General features: G+C 44.9%; 2 protein-coding genes across 4 annotated transcripts; one reads left to right on the top strand and one right to left on the bottom strand.

Moving 5' to 3' along the window:
• Positions 1-628: 628 nt before the first annotated feature.
• Positions 629-16,553, bottom strand: LOC120049600 (UPF0696 protein C11orf68 homolog). Of its 3 annotated transcripts, none has more exons than XM_038995893.1 (2): positions 16,482-16,553; positions 629-1,978 (listed from the first exon to the last, which is right to left on the bottom strand). In XM_038995893.1, exon 2 carries the CDS (start codon positions 1,909-1,911, stop codon positions 1,147-1,149), a length of 765 nt encoding a protein of 254 aa, XP_038851821.1. In that variant the 5' UTR covers positions 1,912-1,978; positions 16,482-16,553; the 3' UTR covers positions 629-1,146. The 3 variants fall into 3 exon arrangements, with proteins under 3 accessions (XP_038851821.1, XP_038851822.1, XP_038851823.1); XM_038995894.1 differs by lacking the exon at positions 16,482-16,553 and adding an exon at positions 15,408-15,519; XM_038995895.1 differs by lacking the exon at positions 16,482-16,553 and adding an exon at positions 4,705-5,298.
• A 308-nt stretch (positions 16,554-16,861) lies between these two features.
• Positions 16,862-21,663, top strand: LOC120049222 (dr1-associated corepressor-like). Its single transcript, XM_038995457.1, has 7 exons — positions 16,862-17,031; positions 18,594-18,666; positions 18,991-19,084; positions 19,223-19,345; positions 19,474-19,564; positions 19,746-19,834; positions 20,230-21,663. Exons 1-7 carry the CDS (start codon positions 16,990-16,992, stop codon positions 20,402-20,404), a joined length of 687 nt encoding a protein of 228 aa, XP_038851385.1. The 5' UTR covers positions 16,862-16,989; the 3' UTR covers positions 20,405-21,663.
• The last annotated feature ends 1,284 nt before the right edge of the window (positions 21,664-22,947 follow it).

Raw genomic sequence — 22,947 nt, 5'->3', positions numbered from 1 at the left:
ACAGTATAAATAATCCCCTTTAAAATTTGCGCCTGAAATTACATACCCAAATCTAACTGCCTGTAGCTCAGGACCTGAAGCAAGGATATGCATATTATTGATACCATTTGAAAGGAAACACTTTGAAGTATGTGGAAATGTGAACTAGGAGAAGGAGAATAACACAGATCTGGTAAAAGTTGGTACAAAATAACACATTGGTTTTTTATTTGTATTATGGTTTGAAATGCAAGAGAAATGTAATGTATTATTCCAGCCCAGGCACAACTTAGATTTGCCACAAGATGGCAGCAATGTATGTGCAAAGTTGTAGACTGGTCCAATGAACCATTGCATTTCTGTTAAATTTTGTATCAAGACTGCCCTAATGTGCCTAATTGGTTTATTATTAACGGTGCACTCTCCTCAAACAATAGCATGGTATTCTTTCACTGTAATAGCTACTGTAAATTGGACAGTGCAGTTAGATTAACAAGAATTTAAGCTTTCTGCCAATATCAGATATATCTATGTCCTGGGAAAATCTTGTTACTTACAATCTAATGCTAATCGCATTAGCATACGTTAGCTCAACCGTTTCATGGGGGACCCACCCATCCTGTAGAGGATAACTGACAATACAACAGAGAATGTTTAAAATACATTTATTTGGCAATTGATGACATTGAGCACAAAACATATTGAAGCCAAACAATGAAAATGGTAAGACATTTTTATTACAGATAACTTGACATCTTTGTAAATGTTAAAAGGTACAGAATCACAACAAAACATGCATGTATTCAGTCACTGCATGACCAGTGACAAGCTCTGGTTTCAGAGTTGTGGATGGCAGCTGCACTACCGAATAAGTAAATTAAAGACTTGATTTACAAATTTTTTGCTTGTATGTAGACAATATAATCTGAATCTTGAAGCACCCTGCAATGAACTATGGCAAGAAATTATCTGAAATTAATTTCAGCATGATGAACAAGTCTGCTTCGAGACGTATAGGAAGATCTCAGAAATATTAAACCCCATACTTCGGGGAATTAACTGAACCCAAGTCAGAAGTACAGTGCTGTACAATATAGCCTAATTCATGGCGTGTCCAACACTAAGCGCTTGTTTAGCAATAGCAAACTATCCTCCCACACTCCTTTCCTAGGTGACCTCCAGATTGGTGACTTTGTTGACGATGTGGGAACGTCGGGGCACACACTCCAGGTCGTACTTGCTCTCGTAGATTGTGGGGCAGAGATTCCAGCGGTTGTTGCGGTAAATACCCAGGTAAGTGTAAACATCCGGCTTGAAGGACAGCAAGCACTTGACGCCCGTGGCCCGGATGACTGCATCCAGCCTCATCACCTCGTTCTCATCTGTGAAGTCCTTGTTATAGGAACAGATGACATGCTTACGGTCAGACGTGGGGTCGCGCGGGCTCACCTTGGTCTGGAGGATCTTCCCTTCCACGGCTGCTCTGGCCACACACTCCCAGGCATGGTCCACCTTGAAGCCTGAGTCCAGGTGCATCAGCCACTTGCCGGTGAGCACCCTGTGGTTCAGTGCCAGTTCTTTCACAGTCTGGAAGGTGATGGTTCTCCCGCTGGTCAGCAGCCTCTCCCAGCTCGCCTGGAGTCCAGTGATGTCCCCTGTGGCAGGGCAGTGGTCCGGGCCCAACACAGCGATCCACCCCACAGGTCCCTTACCACCCTCCTCGTCCCCAAAGCGCCCCACCTGGGATGGCCTGTTGGTCTCCAGCCAGGCGTCAAACTCAGCTGCAGGCGTTTTGCGAGAGTCAAATATGATCCAGGGGTCCATGTCTGCAGCCATGGACTCTGCTGCATAGCTCTCTGCAGGTAATGGCTCTGTGTTCTCCACCTCTGCCCCCTCCTTTGGGACATCTTCCTCCACCTGAACATCCTCCATGGTGGAATCTCAATAAGGGGTTCCTGGGGTGGGTTCTCAGCAATGGTCAAATGGGTGCACAATTTTCCTGTAGATAAGCATGGATGTTAGTTTGAGTAGGAAAAGTTATAAAACCTTGTTCATGAGAACACTGCCTTTGCACTCATCCCGAACAAGCATACAACAGAGAGCATGGAAAGCCCACAATGAGCTCGTACAATCAAAGATAGAAGCTGTTTTGGCCTAGCTTTGTTAAACAGCTAGCTAGCTCGTTAGCATGGATAAATGTTTAGAACTCTGTATTTACATTTTACTTGCATGAACAGAGCAACTTACAGTATAGTAATGAAATGTTTCTGTACTAAGGTAGCTGGCCAGCTAGCAATGTTTAAGCCTGCTCAAGCCTCCATGATTTCAATGTCGCTAGCAAAACTTTGAAACACTCCGTATACAAAATAGCATGTAGCCTAGCGAACGGTACCTAAGCAAAACAAATTGTCCTCTCACTGTCAACTGCGTCTATTTTCAACAAACTTAACATGTGTAAATATTTGTATGAACATCATACGATTCAACAACTACGACAAACTGAACAAGTTCCACAGACATGTGACTAACAGAAATGGAATAATGTGTCCTTGAAGGGAGGGTTAAAATCAAAAGTCAGTATCTGGTGTGGCCACCAGCTGCATGAAGTACTGCAGTGCATCTCCTTACGGACTGCACCAGATTTGCCAGTTCTTGCTGTGAGATGTTACCCCACTCTTCCACCAAGGCACCTGCAAGTTCCCGTACATTTCTGGGGGATAATGGCCCTAGCCCTCACCCTCCGATCCAACAGGTCCCAGACGTGCTCAATGGGATTGAGATTCGGGCTCTTCGCTAGCCATGGCAGAACACTGACATTCCTGTCTTGCAGGAAATCATGCACAGAACAAGCAGTATGGCAGGTGGCATTGTCATGCTGGAGGATTATGTTAGGATGAGCCTGCAGGAAGGGTACCACATGAGGGAGGAGGATGTCTTCCCTGTAACGCACAGCGTTGAGATTGCCTGCAATGACAAGCTCAGTCCGATGATGCTGTGACACACCGCCCCAGACCATGTTGAACCCTCCAAATCAATCCCTCTCCAGAGTACAGGCCTCGGTGTAACGCTCATTCCTTCGACGATAAACACAAATCTGACCACCACCCCTGGGTAAGACAAAACCACGACTCGTCAGTGAAGAGCACTTTTTGCCAGTCCTGTCTGGTCCAGCGATGGTGGGTTTGTGCCCATAGTCACCTATTGTTGTTGCCCGGTGATGTCTGGTGAGGACCTGCCTTACAACAGGTCTACAAGCCCTCAGTCCAGCCTCTCTCAGCCTATTGCGAACAGTCTGAGCACTGATGGAGGGATTGTGCTTTCCTGGTGTAACTCGGGCAGTTGTTGTTGCCATCCTGTACCTGTCCTGTAGGTGTAATGTTCGTATGTACCGATCCTGTGCAGGTGTTACACGTGGTCTGCCACTGCAAGGACGATCAGCTGTCCATCCTGTACCTGTCCTGTAGGTGTAATGTTCGGATGTACCGATCCTGTGCAGGTGTTGTTACACGTGGTCTGCCAAGGCGAGGACGATCAGCTGTCCATCCTGTCTCCCCGTCTTAGGCGTCTCACAGTACAGATATTGCAATTTATTGCCCTGGCCACATCTGCAGTCCTCATGCCTCCTTGCAGCATGCCTAAGGCACGTTCACGCAGATGAGCATGGACCCTGGGCATCTTTCTTTTTGTGTTTTTCAGAGTCAGTAGAAAGGCCTCTTCAGTGTTCTAAGTTTTCATAACTGTGACCTTAATTGCTTACCGTCTGTAAGCCGTTAGTGTCTTAACAGCCGTTCCACAGGTGCGTGTTCATTAATCGTTTATGGTTCATTAAACTAGCAGTGTTTAAACCCTTTACAATGAAGATCTGTGAAGTTACTTGGATTTTTACGAATTATCTTTGAAAGACAGTGTCATGAAAAGGGGACGTTTACTTTTTTGCTGAGTTTATTAGAAAAATAAAGGTTACGTGTGGATCACTCTTATGTGTAATAAGTGTAACTACTTATGTGGATAACTCCCATATGGTATCCTTCCGCGCGGCAGTATACATTGCGTAATAATTTCTGATTAGTCCCGTGTAGTGCTGCGGCTGACCCCCTTAAGTAACTGCCGCCGAACTACTTCCACCTTGTGTCCTTTGAAGCACTGTAGATCACAGACAGAGGATTTGAGTGATCCAATAGCTCAAATAACCGTGGTTACATACATAACCTTCGTTATGTAGCACTATATTGGATCACTCCAATATGGTATCACAATACCATATAAAAAAAAATACATTTTTTATTTATTTATTATTATTATTTTATTTTTTTAAATCGGTGAACTAGGTAAGGGTCAGACAGAGAACAAAGTCCCGTAGGACTGAGCTCAGCGCAGTCATAGTTGCTACATCCCTCCGTCCCCACTCAGGGAAATGGAGGCAACACCAAGCACAGTGCAACAATGACTCGATAGTAACTAGAAAAAGGTGCTAGATGATGCCCAACTGGCTAAAGCGCACGTTATTGAGGGGAACTCCTTGCAGCAGTGCCCACGATTTAGCTAGTCCTCTAGTAGAATGCGCCATTACAGCAGAAGCCGCGGGAGGAGCATTTGCGGACAAATGTTAAGGGCCGGTTCACGTCTGTCAAGAATGAGGGGTTAAGACGGAGGGTGAAACTCGTCGTCTGGACTAATTCTGAAATGCATTCAGTGCTCACTGAAAAAGGCATGAAGTTTACTCACCCTCTTAGTGGAGGTAATAGCCAACAGGAATGCCATCTTCATGGATAGGTGCTTCAAAGTCATCGACTCTAGGGGCTCAAGGGCGGCTTAGCAAGCGCTGACAGCACAACGTCAACGTTCCAGTTTGGCACCGAGCGGGCCATTGTTGGACACTGAAGTTGAACTCCCTTCATAAAATTTGGAGAGCAATGGGTAGCCAGCCATGGGTCCCTCTTGGCCTTCGTCATGACGGCTAAATACACTAAATGTGGATTCCGCTCAGCCCGGATCAAGCAGTGACTGAAAACCGTTTGCACATATTGCTCTCAAACCAGGTACAGAATATGCCCCACCACATTTCATATGACGCAGTGGTGGAAGAAACCATGGCGCTCTGCAATGTGTTCACCACATTGTCCTGAAGGCCAAGACTGGTCCACTAACGCCTTTGAGGCCAAGCCCGAAGCATGTCATTCCAGATGCCAGTGGTCCCCTAGCCTGAAGAGAAGGTCGGGCCTTAAGGGCAGCTTCCATGGTGTCCCCGAGAGGCTGAACCATTGGAAAGCGTAAAGCAGCATCTCTCAAGAGCATGTCTGCTGCATTGTTCAAGAACCCTGGGATATGTGCTACTCTGATCAATGCCGAACGGGTCTGGGCCCATGGCAAGAGCTCCCGAACCATTGGATTAGGAAATGCTGTCCTACCAGGTAGGGCTGGAATGGTTGAAGAGCTAGGCAAACCAGCTAGCTCCAGCACATTGATCCAATGGCCAACTGCCTCTGAACACAGCACCTCAACCTGTCAGAGGCTTCAGTGCACACCAGCTCTCTGCGGTGGACTCGGATCAGGCTCACACCATTTACCAGGAAGGAGCGGGATAGCCACTTCGATGAGGTCCTCAAACATTCACTAATCACGAACAGTTGACGGTGTCTGTTGTTTTGGGGGCTGCCTGTGGGAGTTGAACCATCGCATGAGTGGCCTGATGGAGAATGCCCAGTGGAACCAACAGTGAAGCCACCAATTTTGTTACTCTCGCCTAAGGGAGATGTGCCCTCATGAGAGTCGAGTCTATGGACATCCTGAGGTAGATCACCTTCCGCGAGGGGGTCAGGTCCCATAACTCGAATGTGTGTCAAGAGGGTCCTTGTGTCTGTTGTGGCCTGTTCACTGATGGGGCAGACTATCCAAACATCCAGGTAAGGCAGTTAATTCCTACAGTGGAATGTGCCACCACTTCAAAAGGCAAAGGCAACCAGGGCGGCCAAAATGCTGCCGTAACAGTGTCCACCATGCAATGTGAGAATCAGGTTGGATAGGCCCTTGCACAACACTCTCACCATAGTTACCTGATAAAGCTTTCGTATTGCCTGCGTCTGTGAAAAGTGTCCATTGCTCTAGCAAGGCACAACACACTGGGGGGAAAACCCTAGTTCACCTGCAACAGCGAGTGTGGACAACTTTCTTGACCGGTTAATGTGTCTGTCAGACAGAACCCTTGGCCAGAATGAGGGGTTTGGATGTAGGTAATCTGAACTTCTTCTGAAAAATTGTCAACCAGGGCATTAACACTAGAAAATCAAAACTACAGCGGTGGCCAGCATCGGAGGTCGTAGCCTTCCATCACTATATTCAGTGCCCATGTGGACTCCACTTGCCTCTGTTTGGATTTTGGGCCTGTGCCAATGCCAGCCAGCACCTCAGGGTGACTACAGAGTGCCACACAGGCAGGGTCACCTGGCATTTCTCAAGAAAACCCCCCCCACTGGAAATGGTAGTTTCTCTCTGTGGGAGGAAGACATACCCTGCAGTGTAACAAAATGGCAACCCCAGCTACACACTGCACAAGACCAGCAGTGGAATCTAGCTGTTTTGCAAGTTTCTAAGGGAAACTAGGATAGATAGTATCTGTACTGTAAACTAAAGTAACAAAACTACAGTAAACCCAGCTACAGTGCCTTCGGAAAGTATTCAGACCCCTCGACTTTTTCCACATTTTGTTACGTTACAGCCTTACTCTAAAATTGATTCAACCCCCCCCCCTCAATCTATACATAATACCCCATAATGACAAAGCAAAAACATTTTTTTGTTGTTGCTAATTCATGAAAATAAAAAAATGAAATAGGCATTTACATAAGTATTCAGTCCGTTTCCTCAGTACTTTGTTAAAGCACCTTTGGCAGCGATTACAGCATCGAGTCTTCTTGGGTATGACACTACAAGCTTGGCACACCTGTATTTGGGGAGTTTCTCCCATTATTCTCTGCAAGCTCCGTCAGGTTGGATGGGGAGCGTTGCTGCTAGGGTTGCAAAGGGTCAGAAACTCCACGGAATTTTTCCGTGGGAGGTTAATTTCCCAAATTCCCGGGCAAAAATTAATTTAAAAAAAGTTAGATTATAACAGTAAACCTTTTTTTTGTGGGATACACAAGGATATTATAGGTCTTGTGGCATATTTTGGTTAAACTATCCTCAATTCATAGGAATTGTAACCCTCTGCATGCACAGTGCATTCTTCCATCACATGTACAGCTGATTCTCAAGATCTTGCACACTAATGAGATGCTATTGAGCCCACACTACTACACTGTCTGAGCCAAGGACTCATGCTTTCTGGTAAGTTTTGATTACAATACTGGGTGGGGTGAATATATTTTATGTGACATGCATTATTTTTTGTTAACTAGTAAATAGTAGCCTACAGCAAAGTGTGTTTAAAACATTTCTAACTTGTTAACACTTTCTACTAGTTAGTTTCTGCTACCATGTGGGTTTTAGCTTGCTTGAGCCTGCTAACTGAGTGTTAATTCACCTGTTCCCATACAGGTTTCATTTTAAAACATTTATCTTACAAAGGAGCTGTTTAATCTAACTGCTTAACTATTTATCTGTACATGGAATTGGAGTTTTTGTTCTATTTCCCCCCCCTAATCTTAACAGGAAACTGCCACTGCCAACTGCCATCTGATGTGTGGAGACATTTCACTGCAGCCAATGGAAAATAAAAATCTTTGTACATTTGCAAATACTGTGCCAAATAATATGTAAAGAATAAAACAAAGATGCAGAATCATCTGGCCAAGTGCATAAAGTTCCCTCAGCGCTCACAACAAGCAACCTCTGACAAAAGCCCCTCTATTTCTGTTCGAGGTGAAAATTATGAATCAGACACCTTATCGGTAGCAACGGCTCATGGTCCTCTTGGAATCATATATTTTTTTGACTCAACGGAGGAACGTAGTCAGAATTGCTGATGAATGTCTTGCTCGAGCTGTGTATGGAACTGGTTCACCTCTGATGCTCACAGGCAATGTGTATTGGAAGATATTTCTGAATGTTCTTCGCCCAGCATACACCCCTCCAACCAGACATGCTTTATCTACTCATTTGCTGGATGCAGAGTTCAAGTGAAGGTCAAGCAAATAATAGAGAAAGCAGACTATTGCAATCGTCTCTGATGGGTGGTTGAATGTTCGTGGACAAGGAATAATTAACTGCATCATCTCCACCCCTCAACCAGTATTCTACAAGAGCACAGACACACCAGTCTCTACATTGCAGATGAGCTGAAGGCAGTCAATGACCTTGGACACCAGAAGGTATTTGCACTGGTGACACAATGCTGTGAACATGAAGGCTGCTTGGTCTAAAGTGGAGGAGTCCTACCCTCACATCACACCCATTGGCTGTGCTGCTAATGAATTGAATCTACTCCTCAAAAGACATCATGGCACTCAAAAAAATGGATACTCTACAAGAGAGCCAAGCAAATGGTTAGGTATGTGAAGGGTCTTCAAATTATAGCAGCAATCTACCTCACCAAGCAACATGAGAAGAATAAGAGCACCACATTGAAGCTCCCCAGCAACACTCATTGGGGTGGTGTTGTCATCATGTTTGACAGTCTCCTGGAGGGGAAGGAGTCTCTCCAAGAAATGGCATATCAGTCTGCCGATATGGACAGCCCCATCAAGAGGATCCTCCTGGATGATGCATTTTGGGAGAGTGGTACGCAGCCTGAAACTCCTGAAACCTATAGCAGTAGCCATTGCACAGATTGAGGGAGACAATGCCATCCTGTCTGATGTTCAGACTCTGCTTGCAGATGTAAGAGAAGAAATCCATACTGCCCTGCCCACTTCACTGCTCCAAACAGTGGAAACTGCAGTTCTGAAATACATCAAAAAGCTTGAAGACTTCTGCCTGAAGCCCACACACGCCGCAGCGTACATGTTGGACACCAAGTATGCTGGCAACAGCATCCTGTCTGGTGCAGAGATCAACAAGGCCTATGGTTTCAACACTACTGTGCCTCGCCACCTTGGCCTGGTGGCAAATTTGAGGCTTTTTGAGCCTGACAACAAGCCATCAACAAGTTTGGAAAGTGACAGTGAAGATTAGGCTTCAGAGTCTGACGTTCAAGAGGTGGACATTGAGGAGGTCCAGGGAAAAGACATGGAAGCCTGAGGAAGACAACCAAAGCTTTAGTTTCTAGACTATCATTTCACAGATGTTGAAAATGTTTTTGGGAGATGCGATGGATCATTGGGGATCATTCAATATTCCCTTTTGTTGTTCAGTGAAATCATCCCATGTGAAGAGTCAATTCGTAACTAAATAGTATTTTTTTTCCTATTGGAAGGACTTAATCATTTGCCATGTCTACTTATGACAAGGTAAAATGTTTGTTTGTCTCCATATGATATGGTAAATAAACTCGGCAAAAAGAGGAACGATCCCTTTTCAGGACGCTGTCTTTCAAAGAATTCGTAAAAATCCAAATAACTTCACAGATCTTCATTGTAAAGGGTTTAAACACTGTTTCCCATGCTTGTTCAATGAACCATGAACAATTAAATGCACATGCACCTGTGGAACAGTCGTTAAGACACTAGCAGCTTACAGACGGTAGGTAATTAAGGTCAGTTATGAAAATTTAGGACACTAAAAAGAGGCCTTTCTAACGGACCCTGAAAAACACCAAAAGAAAGATGCCCAGGGTCCCTGCTCATTTGCGTGAACGTGCCTTAGGCATGCTGCAAGGAGGCATGAGGACTGCAATAAATTGCAATATCCATACTGTGAGACGCCTAATACAGCGCTACAGGGAGACAGGACGGACAGCTGATCGTCCTTGCAGTGGCAGACCACGTGTAACAACTGTACAGGATCGGTACATCCGAACATCACACCTGCGGGACAGGTACAGGATGGCAACAACAACTGACCGAGTTACACCAGGAACACACAATCCCTCCATCAGACTGTCCGCAATAGGCTGAGAGAGAATGGACTGAGGGCTTGTAGGCCTGTTGTAAGGCAGGTCCTCATCAGACATCACCGGCAACAACGTCACCTATGGGCAAACCCACCGTCGCTGGACCAGACAGGACTGGCAAAAAGTGCTCTTCACTGATGAGTCGTGGTTCTCTCACCAGGGGTGATGGTCAGATTCGCGTTTATCGTCAAAGAAATGAGTGTTCCACCGAGGCCTGTACTCTGGAGCGGGATCAATTTGGAGGTGGAGGGTTCGTCATGGTCTGGGGCGGTGTGTCACAGCATCATCGGACTGAGTATGTTGTCATTGCAGGCAATCTCAACGCTGTGCGTTACAGGGAAGACATCATCCTCCCTCATGTGGTACCCTTCCTGCATGCTCATCCTGACATGACCCTCCAGCATGACAATGCAACCTGCCGTAATGCTTGTTCTGTGCGTGATTTCCTTCAAGACAAGAATGTCACTGTTCTGCCATGGCCAGCGAAGAGCCCGGATCTCAATCCCATTGAGCACGTCTGGGATCGTTGGAACGGAGGGTGAAGGCTAGGGCCATCCCCCCAGAAATGTCCGGGAACTTGCAGGTGCCTTGGTGGAAGAGTGGGGTAACATCTCACAGCAAGAACGGGCAAATCTGGTGCAGTCCATGAGGAGGAGATGCACTGCAGTGCTTAATGCAGCTGGTGGTCACACCAGATACTGAGTTACTTTTGATTTTGAACTCCCATTTGTTCAAGGACACATTATTCCATTTCTGTTAGTCACATGTCTGTGGAACTTGTTCAGTTTATGTCGCAGTTGTTGAATCTTATGGTCATGCAAATATTTATCCAGGTTAAGTAATGAAAATAAATGCACTTGACAGTGAGGACTTTTTTGTTGTTGTTGCTGAGTTTAAAAACATCTACATTTAAATAGTATTAATATTAATTCCCATATATTCCCACGTAAAGTTTCCACCTCTGAATATTCCCCAAAATGTGCAACCCTAGTTGCTGCCCAGCTATTTTCAAATCAAATCAAAGTTTATTTGTCACGTGCCCCCGAATACAACAGGTGTAGTGTAGGTAGACCTTACTTACAAGCTCTAACCAATAGTGCAAAAAAGGTATTAGGTGAACAATAGTGAAGTAAAGAAATAAAACAGTAAAAAGACAGGCTATATACAGTATCGAGGCTATAAAAGTTGGGAGGCTACATACAGACACTGGTGTATGTACATGTAGATATGGTTAAAGTGACTATGCATATATGATGAACAGAGAGTAGCAGTAGTGTAAGAGAGGGGTTTGCGGGTGGTGGGTGGGACACAATGCAGATAGCCCGGTTAGCCAATGTTTGGGAGCACTGGTTGGTCGGCCCAATTGAGGTATTATGCATTTGAATATATAGCTAAAGTGACTATGCACATATGATAATCAGAGAGTAGCAGCAGTGTCAAAAGAGGGGTTGGGGGGCACACAATGCAAATAGTCTGGGTAGCCATTTGATTACCTGTTCAGGAGTCTTATGGCTTGGGGGTAAAAACGGTTGAGAAGCCTTTTTTGTCCTAGACTTGGCACTCCGGTACCGCTTGCCATGCGGTAGTAGAGAGAACAGTCTATGACTGGGGTGGCTGGGGTTTTTGACAATTTTTAGGGCCTTCCTCTGACACCGCCTGGTGTAGAGGTCCTGGATGGCAGGCAGCTTAGCCTCAGTGATGTACTGGGCCATACGCACTACCCTCTGTAGTGCCTTGCGGTCAGAGGCCGAGCAATTGCCGTACCAGGCAGTGATGCAACCATTTAGGATGCTCTCAATGTTGCAGCTGTAGAACCTTTTGAGGATCTCAGGACCCATGCCAAATCTTTTTAGTTTCCTGAGGGGGAATAGGCTTTGTCGTGCCCTCTTCACGACTGTCTTGGTGTGTTAGGACCATTCTAGTTTGTTGTTGATGTGGACACCAAGGAACTTAAAGCTCTCAACCTGCTCCACTACAGCCCCATCGATGAGAATGGGGGCATGCTCGGTCCTCCTTTTCCTGTAGTCCACAACCATCTCCTTAGTCTTGGTTACGTTGAGGGATAGGTTGTTATTCTGGCACCACCCGGCCAGGTCTCTGACCTCCTCCCTATAAGCTGCCTCGTCGTTGATCAGGCCTACTACCACTGTTGTGTCATCTGCAAACTTGATGGTGTTGGAGTCGTGCCTGGCCATGCAGTCGTGGGTGAAAAGGGAGTACAGGAGGGGACTGAGCACGCACCCCTGGGGAGCTCCAGTGTTGAGGATCAGTGAGGCAGATGTGTTGCTACCTACCCTCACCACCTGGGGGCGGCCCGTCAGGAAGTCCAGGATCCAGTTGCAGAGGGAGGTGTTTAGTCCCAGGATCCTTAGCTTAATGATGAGCTTTGAGGGTACTATGGTGTTGAACGCTGAGCTGTAGTCAATGAATAGCATTCTCACATAAGTGTTAATTTTGTCCAGATGGGAAAGGGCAGTGTGGAGTGCAATAGAGATTGCATCATCTGTGGATCTGTTTGGGTGGTATGCAAATTGGAGTGGGTCTAGGGTTTCTGGGATAGTCGTGTTGATGTGAGCCATTACCAACCTTTCAAAGCACTTCATGGCTACGGACATGAGTGCTACGGGTCTGTAGTCATTTAGGCAGGTTGCCTTTGTGTTCTTGAGCACAGGGACTATGGTGGTCTGCTTGAAACATGTTGGAATTACAGACTCAATCAGGGACATGTTGAAAATGTCAGTGAAGACACCTGCCAGTTGGTAAGCACATGCCCGGAGCACATCTCCTAGTAATCCGTCTGGCTCCGCAGCCTTGTGTATGTTGACCTGTTTAAAGGTCTTTCTCACGTCGGCTACAGAGAGCATGATCACACAGTCGTCCCATCAGATCTCTCCAGAGATGTTCGATCGGGTTAAAGTCTGGGCTCTGGCTGGGCCACTAAAGGACATTCAGAGACTTGTCCCGAAGCCACTCCTGTGTAGTCTTGGCTGTGTTCTTAGAGTTGTTGTCCTGTTGGAAGGTGAACCTTCACCCCAGTCTGAGGTCCTGAGCGTTCTGGAGCAGGTTTTCATCAAGGATCTCTCTTGTACTTTATGTTAATCCTTCCCTCGATCCTGACTAGTCTCCCAGTCCATGCCGCTGAAAAGAACATCCCCACAACATGATGCTGCCACCACCATGCTTCACCGTAGGGATGGTGCCAAGTTTCCTCCAGAAGTGATACTTGGTATTCATGCCGAAGAGTTCAATCTTGGTTTCATCAGACCAGAGAATCTTATTTCTCATGGTCTGAGAGGCTTAAGGTGCCTTTTTGCGAACTCCAAGCGGGCTGTCATGTGCCTTTTACTGAGGAGTGGCTTCCGTCTGGACACTCTACCATAAAGGCCCGATTGGTGGAATGCTGCAGCGATAGTTGTACTTCTGGAAGTTTCTCCCATCTCCACAGAGGAACTCTAGAGCTCTAACAGAGTGACCATCGTATTCTTGGTCACCTCTCTGACCAAGGCCATTCTCCCCCGATTGCTCAGTTTGGCCAGGCGGCCAGCTCTAGGAAGTGTCTTGGTGGTTCCAAACTTCTTCCACTTAAGAATGATGGAGGCCACTGCATTCTTAGGGACCTTCAATGCTGCAGAAATGTTGGTACCCTTCTCCAGATCTGTGCCTCGACACATTCCTGTCTCGGAGCTCTACGGACAATTCCTTCAACATCATGGCTTGGTTTTTGCTTTGACATGCACTGTCAACTGTGGGATCTTATATAGACAGGTGTGTACCTTTCCAAATCATGTCCAATCAATTGAATTGACCACAGACGAACTCCAATCAAGTTGTAGAAACATCTCAAGGATGATCAATGGAAACAGGATGCGCCTGAGCTAAATTTCAAGTCTCATAGCAAAGGGTCTGAATACTTATGTAAACAAGGTATCGTTTTTTTTTATTTTTAATACATTTGCAAACATTTCTAAAAACCTGTTTCACTTTGTCATTATGGGGTATTGTGTGTAGATTGCTGAGGAAATTGTTATATTTAATACATTTTACAAGGCCGTAACGTAACAAAATGTGGAAAAAGTAAAGGGGTCTGAATACTTTCTAAAGGCACAGTATATACTGAAACCCTCAGTGTAATAGTTCTGAGATGTACGTTTCCAGTGGAAACTAGGAGTTAGTGTTAACTGTAAGTACAACACAACTAATAACCCCAGCTACACACTGTGCAACACGGCAGTGTAATAGCTGAAAAGTGAGTTTCCGAGGGAAACTAGCAGTTACTGTATGTAACCTACTGTAAGTAGTGCAACAGAAAAACTATAGTAAACCCAGCTACACACTGTGTAGAAAAACTCAGATAGTTAGTTTCCAATTATGGGATATTTAGTCTGTACTGTAAATTAGTGCAAAAGAACTATAGTAAAAACAGCTACACACTGAAACCCTTAGTGCAATAGTGCAGAGATGTGAGTTTCCAAGGGAAACTGATTACTGTAAAACAGTAACAAAAACTATCACAACCCAGCAACTACGTTAAAGAAAAACCCAGTGTAATCTCACTATGGCCGGGCTAACAAATACTGGAAAATGAAGCCAAAAGTAATATTAGTGTCTATAGTAAACACTTTACGATAGTATAGAATGGGACCTACAGTATCATACTTAGTCTCATTATCTGAAGACGAGCTGAACGGCTTTTCGTTGTGGAAAACTGAAGCCAACAGTGTGAACTGCCTGACCATAAAGGGGTAGGGCATTCTACCTCAAACACGTTTATAGCTTATTTCTTGCTTTATACGTGGGGGTGCTGGTTGGCAGGACTTCAGGAAAGTGTGTTTATAACTGTGCTTAGTCCTGCAATGGTCACCTCTCGTTTAGCTAGCTACTTTGCATAGCTCGTTCACCGTGGAACACACAAGAGTCTAGGCAACATGGCTGCACCCGGTGAGAGATGAAACGTGGTGCACCTCACATCACCTAGTTCACTCAGGGGAGCACTGCAAGCCCACCAGAGAGAAACAAACAGTCTCCCGATTTTGCGGGGAAGGCACGGTCCCCGAAGCCGAAGGCTATTATCGGGAGGGTTCCGGGGACAGACAAGTCACAGACAACTAAGAAAAACCCTCAGCGCCGCAATACTGGTAGACCAAACCGAGTATCGCCCAGGTCGGTACACTGTCACAAGTAATAAAAACAAGGACAAAACCCAAACTAGATGGCACAAGCCATTCCGAGTGGGGGGGACAGGAGAGCACCCTGATGGAGAGGGTAGCTAGGTAGCTGGTCCAAGATATTGAATAGCTGCGGGTATACTTCCGCACTTTTACACTAAGAGATCTTACCATGCGATTCCTCTGGAATGAGCCAACAAAAGGAAGAGGGTCAGCCGCAGTACTACCTGGTACTAATCTGAAATTTCAAATGCGTAAAAGACAAACCCTCCACTTACCCTTGCGGGAATCCTAGCTGCAATCTTTTCCACCGGTCCAAACAATTAGCCAAGCAAGGGTGTTTGGCCCCTCAGCACTCGTTTGTGATAGTGTAAGATTCTGTTAATTCCAGGGCCTAAAACGCCCCATAATTCAATTCAAAGATTAAGTCAGCCAAAACTTAAAACCAACATCAGTAAAAACGAATCTAAAAGTTCAAAATTGTGCTAATAATGCACGACAGCACAAACACGTAATGACGTTTGTTTGTTTAGCTTTTGGAAATGCTAGTTAGCCATACAACTTTCCCTGACATCACACATTGTAATTGTCGATTTACCCGATATCGTCGGATGGCTAGTATTCGATGTCTGCGGATGGTTTGTCATCTAGCCATGACATGAAATGCAATCAAAATTGACCGAGCGCATATAAAAGCACACAGCTACTGGTGGTTCCATGATGAATGAAAAACATCCGTGGGACTAACTTTAGGCCAAGGTCGACCATTTAAAATGAATTCCTTCCGCCAGCGCACCTTGCCCTGCAAGTGTCAACTCATCATCATACCTCATGATATGTCATCAGAAGTGTCCACTTAATTTGAGGGCTGACGGGGAAGGTGTGTGTTGTGTTTGGAAAGCAGCCAGTTGGTGTCTTTTAGGTGTTTGGACTGAAGCATCTTACTCGGAATGTATCCTGCCGCGCGAAATAATACCATACTCGAGTGATCCAATATAGTGCTACATAACACACATGAGTCTAGACAAGATAACTGCGCTTCGTGACACCTAGTTCATTCTCAGGGAGAACTGCAAGCCCGCCGAAATTAAATATATAGTCCCCGAACCCGGGGGCTATGAACAGGAGGGTTCTGGTGGACAAACCCTCAGCACCACAATACCGGATATACCAAACCGAGTATCGCCCAGGTTAGTAATAAAAACAAGGACGAAAACCAAACGAGATAGCACAAACTAAATCGAGTGGGGGGACAGCAGAGCACCTTGATGGCGAGGCTAGCTAGCTGCTCCAAGCTATTGAAAAGCTGCGGGTATTACTTATGCGTTTATACACTAACATAGAGCTCTTACCAAACGAATCCTCGCTGGAATGAGCCGAGAAAATGAAGAGATGGAAGTAGTGCGCCGACTGTTATTTAAGGGTGTCAGCCGCAGCACTACCCGGCACACCAGACTAATCTGAAATTCTTACTTGGGGTGTATCATGCCGCATGGAAGGAGTGATCCAATATAGTGCCACATTACATTTGTATCATGCACTTTTAGCTTTTTGTCACGTATAGCTTGCAATGTTGCATTTTACTTCAACACGGGAGTCCTTTGATAATAATCAATCTGTGTTTGTTTATTATTTCAAACCCGCGTGCTGTCTATTTGACCAGACCAGACCAGACAGTGTGCAGGCTTAGGCGAGAACCCTACGGAACGTGAGACCCTGCGGAACATCTCGAGAAGACGACGTTGCTACGTGCTAGGCTAGCTAGGAGCTAACGATAGGTACCCACTTAGGTGCGTGTTGGAGGGACATATAACACACCATTGAAGATTGTTTTAAGTTAACTAGCACGGTTACTCAATAATGCCCAGCAAAAAGAAGAAATATAACGCCAGATTCCCTCCGGTAAGTTGATACTTTGCTTGCTAATCAGTTAGCTAACGGTAATGATCTAGCTAAATATGAGCTGGGACTACCAACGCGTTTGCTAAGTAGCTTGTAAACGTTAGCTAAAACAGTGCACCCATGAATGGGATTTGGGCTTGGTTGCTAGCTAGTTTGCAATACAAGAAGACAAAACTAACTAGTTACTTAGGAGCTAGCTAGCTAGAGCTGTATCGTTCGATATGTTATCTAGCTAATGTGGTAACGAGTTAGCCAGCCACTATTTAAGGGAGGGTGGCCATTAAAAATGTATTGCTGTCTAGCGTGGTCATTGTTATTTGCAAGCTTGCCACCTGTGCTGAGAGACCTGGATTAATTATTGACCAAAATCAGTATGACCATGTTAGGTAGGGATTTGCATCAAAATAAGTGACATCTTGTATGGAAAATAAGAGGATGTTGCTTGCTAGTATAATGGCTAAGTGGTCAGCAAACCAGTCCCCCTATGAATGTCATGATACCTGCTGCCGCTACTCACTCAATCAATGAACATTTATTAATAAAGCCCATTTTACATCAGCCAGACAGTTGTAACAAAGTACTTATACAGAAACCGAGCCTAAAACCCCAGAGGGCAAGCAATGCAGTTTTAGAATCACGGTGGCTAAGAAACACTCCCTAGAAAGGCTGGAACCTAGAGAGAAACCCAGCTCTGGGGGTTGGTCAGTCTTCTGGCTGTGCCAGGTAGAGATGGTAAAAGTAAATGGCCACTAATGCCAGATTGTTCTTCAAGATGTTCAAACGTTCATAGATGACCAACAGGGTCAAATAATAATCACAGGTCAGCACCTCAGGAGTAAATGTCAGTTGGCTTTTTCATAGCTCAGCATTCAGAGGTCGAGGCAGCAGGTGCAGTAGAGGGAGTGAGGTAGCTAGATGGCTTTGTAGATTACCTCCTCCCAGTCTTGAGATGTGAGATGAGCCAAAACAGACAGGGCTGAAACCAAGTAGGTGCATGGTGGTCTCTAGCTAGGTGAACTTGGTAGGAGAATAACAGGTACAGCTTCAAAAGAAATAGGCCTGTAGATTATATAATCGTCACCATAACAAACAACTAGCTCCCAGTTCAAGTGTGGTATTATTAGCTACCTATCAAGATCGTCATCATGTTACGCTCTGCATGACTTCTGCTCATTACCTAAATCCTCAGGTGTTTCAGATAGGCCAGCATTTCGCAAACTCGGCCCTTGGGACGCCAAGGGGTGCATGTTTTGGTTTTTGCCCTAACTCTACACAGCTAATTCAAATGATCAAAGCTTGATGATTAGTTAATTATTTGAATTGGCTGTGTAGTGCTAGGGCAAAAACCAAAACGTGCACAGAGTTTGGGAAACCCTGGGTTAGGTCTATGCGTTGCACATTCAGCCATTGCTGTCTGTAGCCTAGTTTCCTTGTCATCTAACCGCGGTCAGTGTGCTGTTCATGTGTGGTTCAATTAGTACAGTCCGCAATCATGCAAATGCTTAATAGCAGTAGAATCTTTAAAGCACTCTTTCACTGACGTTTTCCCATTCCTATTACAGGCCAGGATTAAGAAGATTATGCAGACTGATGAAGAGATCGGCAAAGTGGCTGCCGCAGTTCCTGTCATCATATGTATCCTTATCAGGCCTGAGAACTTCACCTGGCTGTATTTCATTGCAAGTTTCAAGTAACTGCATTTCAAAACGTGTTTATTTGCCAATGACGATATGGAGATTTAGCTTACAGGGTAATTGTTTGTGATTGTGTTGTGCAGTTTGAATGAAATTAATTTGATCCACTGTTTTGAGGGTTTGTTGGCCTAGTAACAGTCTAGTGTTCACTCTTGAGTAGTTGTGAAATATCTTACTGTAATTGAGTTATTGAAGACAAGAAAACATGACTGCCTGGTCCTGTCGGCTAGTGGCTACTTTTCCCTTTTCTTAATTCAACCACCAGCACGAGCTCTGGAGCTGTTCCTGGAGTCTCTCCTGACGAAAGCCTGTCAAGTCACCCAGTCCCGGAACGCAAAAACAATGACGACGTCACACTTGTAAGTAATTTATTCAGTTATCAGTGTTGGTCACAAAAGTTGGTAGGACTACAGACTGTAATGGTCAGCATTCTTGCCTATCAGTGCTTTTGGATCTCTGGGAAAGTAATGTTTTCAACAATGTGTGTCTGTGTGCAGAAAACAGTGCATTGAGCTGGAGCAGCAGTTTGACTTCCTGAAGGACCTGGTAGCAGCAGTGCCAGACATGCAGGGCGAGGGAGAGGAGAACCACGCAGAGGGGGGGGAAAAAGGTGCACGCAGGTAACGGACACTGAATGATACCCACTGTTGACTTGGATAGATATGACTGATTGCCCCCTAAAGATTTGTTCAATGGAAAATGTGAATTATGAAATCTTAACTTTGTGTGCTTACTTTGTATCCTGCAGAGGTCGAAAGCCAGGGTCAGGCCGCAAGAACGGAGGAGCCCGCTCCAAGGGCAAAGACAAGAAGCTATCAGACACAGAGTCGGAGCAAGAGGTTGGTGTTGACCTTTAATTTGTCAGTCACTAAACACAACCTTACCTTCGGTAACAGTAACCTTGTATTGGGGGAAATGTTAGTTAGTTTGGCTAGGTGGCCAATTTAAGTTATATCAGGTGTGATGGGGAAGAGTGTGGATTTCAGAGGCTTATTTAGCTTTTTGTTGACATGGGAACAGGATGACTCTGAGGACAGCGAGACAGATGGGGATGAGGAGGACGGTTCTCAGTCAAGCACAAACCTGCAGCCGCAATCCCGATTCCACAGGTAAACACGCACTGCCTGCCACTCCAGTATCCCTGGAAATATGGTTTTGGGACTGACCCTGTATATAGCTTACTTACTTTCTCCTGTTGTTATTATTTCTATTTTACTTGTTTTTGTGCTACTGATATTGATTAAAAGTTTACTGTGTTGTTGGGAAAGAGCAAGCAAAAAAGCCATTTCACTGTATTAGTGCACGCGACAATAAAAACTTGAAATACACACACACGCACACACACACTGAAGTGAAGCAGATATTTGCTTTTCTGGGTGGTGTCCAGTAGAGCAAAAATCTGTTGATAATTGGACAAGTTCAATGATTACTTCTCAATTACAAAACGTTTCAACAATGTTTTCCACGTCCAGAACATGACTCTTCTCTCTGTTGTGTGACACAGCCCAGACACCATACCACCTCAGTACCTCCACATGGGCACCGCACAGGGGGGCCTGGCCATGTCCCTGGGCTCCTTTGCCCCCCACCCCTCGCTGATGGGCACCGCACCCCCGCCTCCCCCCTCCATGCCGCACAAAGACGACGACGATGATGACGATGAAGACTATGACTCTTAGCTCCCCCCGCTCTTTTACCTTTCATTTTCTCATAAGTTGTTCTCTTGTTTGGCTGCATTGACAAAGAGGTGGGTCTGGGGAAACGCTCACATGCAGCTCATTGTTCAGGAAAAGTCTACAACTGTCAGTAAGGCTCGTAGACATGACAGCCGCCACCGCTGAAGACGAGAGTAATTGGTTGTATATTATATTTTAATTATAATTTTTTTCTTATTTTATTGTGGAGAAAATTTGAACCAGGTTGTTTTTTTAAGACAGGTGGTCGTTCTATTTGGACTACAAAAAAAAACAGTTGATGCGTCAAAGGCTCTGGCCTAGCCCAAGGACAGGTTTGATTATTAAGTCCCATTGTAGTTTGCACTTTGGTTATTCTCTCTGTGTTTTCTGTTTACGACATTGGTGTTCAAAGAACATATCACTCCATTTCTGCTCAAGTTCGGTTGAGATCCACAAACTAACACCTGCGCAGCCTAACATAGCCTCATAGAATACTGTACACACATAGACAGCTACTTGATGATTTCAGAGCAGCAGTAAGTAATGTTTTAAAAGTGATCAGCACTTACCTATAGGAAAAGGACATGAGATTATTGTCTGTGAGGATTATCATGAATTTGGCAGAGTGGCAGGTCATTCTCGCCAACTAGTTTGATTGTTAGGCTACATAGGCCCTCAACAAATGGGGAGGTGTATTTTACGAAAGGTTATGAATTCTTGTCAATGCATTTTTTTCCCTTTTTAATTCAACTTTTTATGATAATTTATCCTCATGAAGACCTTGACCGTTAGCTTACTTCAACCATATTCAAATGTAATTATGCTAATGTTTACAACTCCCAATTGGATGATCTTGTTTGTTCATTTGAAATTTGGGTGACAAGTCACTACTTTGGAGGTATGACATGAAATATGTTGTCTTGTACCCCCCCCCCCCCCCCAAACCATCTCTTGAAGACAAAAGTGTCTGTGCTGGCTATTCTTATCTGAAAGATACTGTGACGCTCCTGAAGCATAACTTTGTTTTTAAAGTTGTTAAACCCCTCCCCTTCCTCCCCCCCCCCCCACTTGGAATAAAATTTGCCTTTGTATTACGTGTTGTTCTTTCTCTCTTTTTAGATTGTTTTAATGTCTGTGTCTGTCTTGATATGAAATGTTTAAAGGTAGGCAGTTAAACGTGACGCTGTATGTAAACTTTAACATTCTTTTTATTTTGTATGGGTGAAATAAAGTTCAGATTTCAATAAAACACTGCTAATTTTTTCAATTGTTTTATTTTTGTTTTACGTAACTGCATGAGATGTTTTACCAAACAATTCTGTGACATTTCAAACCGTGATGATATAAGCTATTTGCTATTGAGTCCATTGAAACTGGCAATGAACTTAATTCCATTGGCACATAAGCAAAACATTGCACACAGCTTCACTGTAGTGTAAAATGTTCTTTGTGTTCAACCCCACCCTGCTACCCACATTCTTTTGGCTTCACATTCCTATATGGAAAATCTATATTTCTCTAAACAGCCTTCATGTCTCCAAAGACTTCCTGAGGGGTGTGCCCGACTCTCAGGCATGGATAAAAGAAATGGCCAAGCCGACCATGCATTAGTTGTCAGTACTCCTATGAAGTGTATAAACTTTTAAACAATGGCTGTTTGTCACCATAGCTGATGTGTGTTTTTGCCTGTCAAGGCCATGTCATCAACAGAGTAGGCAAGGTGATTGAAGTGCAGGCCAGCACAGGTCTGATCCGTGGGAGAGGTTTATTTGATTAGACACTGCACAGAGGAAATACTCTTTCTATTGTCACTCTGTGCACTGTTTACCCCCCCCCCTCCTCCTCCCTCCCTCATCTTCTGAGTTTGCTTTCATATTGTAAATGTAGCATTAGGCCTGTCTCAGCCACAAAAACAACTGCATCCTTCCTGCACAAGCAATGAGTCAGTGCTGGGTAGCATGGGGTGGGGGATACATCTAAAAATATATATATATTTAACTAGGCAAGTCAGTTAAGATCAAATTCTTATTTACAATGATGGCCTACTGGGGAACAGTGGGTTAACTGCCTTGTTCAGGGGCAGAACGACAGATTTGTACCTTGTCAGCTCTGCGATTCGATCCAGCAACCTTTCGGTTACTGGCCCAATGCTCTAACCGCTAGGCTACCTGTTGCCCCAATAAATGGGATGGGGGATGCATGGGATGGGGGATACATGGGGTGGGGGATGCATGGGTGGTGTTTGGTGGGGGAGTTGACTTTAGGAAGCAGCGGAGCAACAATCACCTACCATGGGGCAGGGAAGCTATTAAAGACCACAGAAGGACCAACACTGTTTCCACATAGCAGCACACGGCAAAGGTGCCCCCTCCCCCATCTACACTACAGTAATGACGAGGACAATTATCCCTGTTTCATATGACTGTATGATCAACCACAATATTATTTGAGACTATGTAACCCATTATAGGCCTTATAAACTCAATGATGATGTTTATATGCCAACATTTGCACATTGGACCGGACCACTAACTTGCCCCAAGGTA

This window comes from Salvelinus namaycush, chromosome 6 (assembly GCF_016432855.1).
Source record: "Salvelinus namaycush isolate Seneca chromosome 6, SaNama_1.0, whole genome shotgun sequence".
NCBI classification, from domain to species: domain Eukaryota; kingdom Metazoa; phylum Chordata; class Actinopteri; order Salmoniformes; family Salmonidae; genus Salvelinus; species Salvelinus namaycush.
The sequence above is the reverse complement of the archived record's forward strand: the minus strand, read 5'-3'. Positions and strand labels throughout refer to the sequence as shown.

Bases quoted from the DNA above. Each gene is read 5' to 3' on its own strand.
- LOC120049600 (XM_038995893.1), bottom strand. From the start codon at position 1,911: ATGGAGGATGTTCAGGTGGAGGAAGATGTCCCAAAGGAGGGGGCAGAG.
- LOC120049222 (XM_038995457.1), top strand. From the start codon at position 16,990: ATGCCCAGCAAAAAGAAGAAATATAACGCCAGATTCCCTCCG. The intron at 17,032-18,593 runs GTAAGTTGATAC...TTCCTATTACAG, and splicing joins ATAACGCCAGATTCCCTCCG to GCCAGGATTAAGAAGATTAT. The intron at 19,085-19,222 runs GTAAGTAATTTA...GTCTGTGTGCAG, and splicing joins ACAATGACGACGTCACACTT to AAAACAGTGCATTGAGCTGG.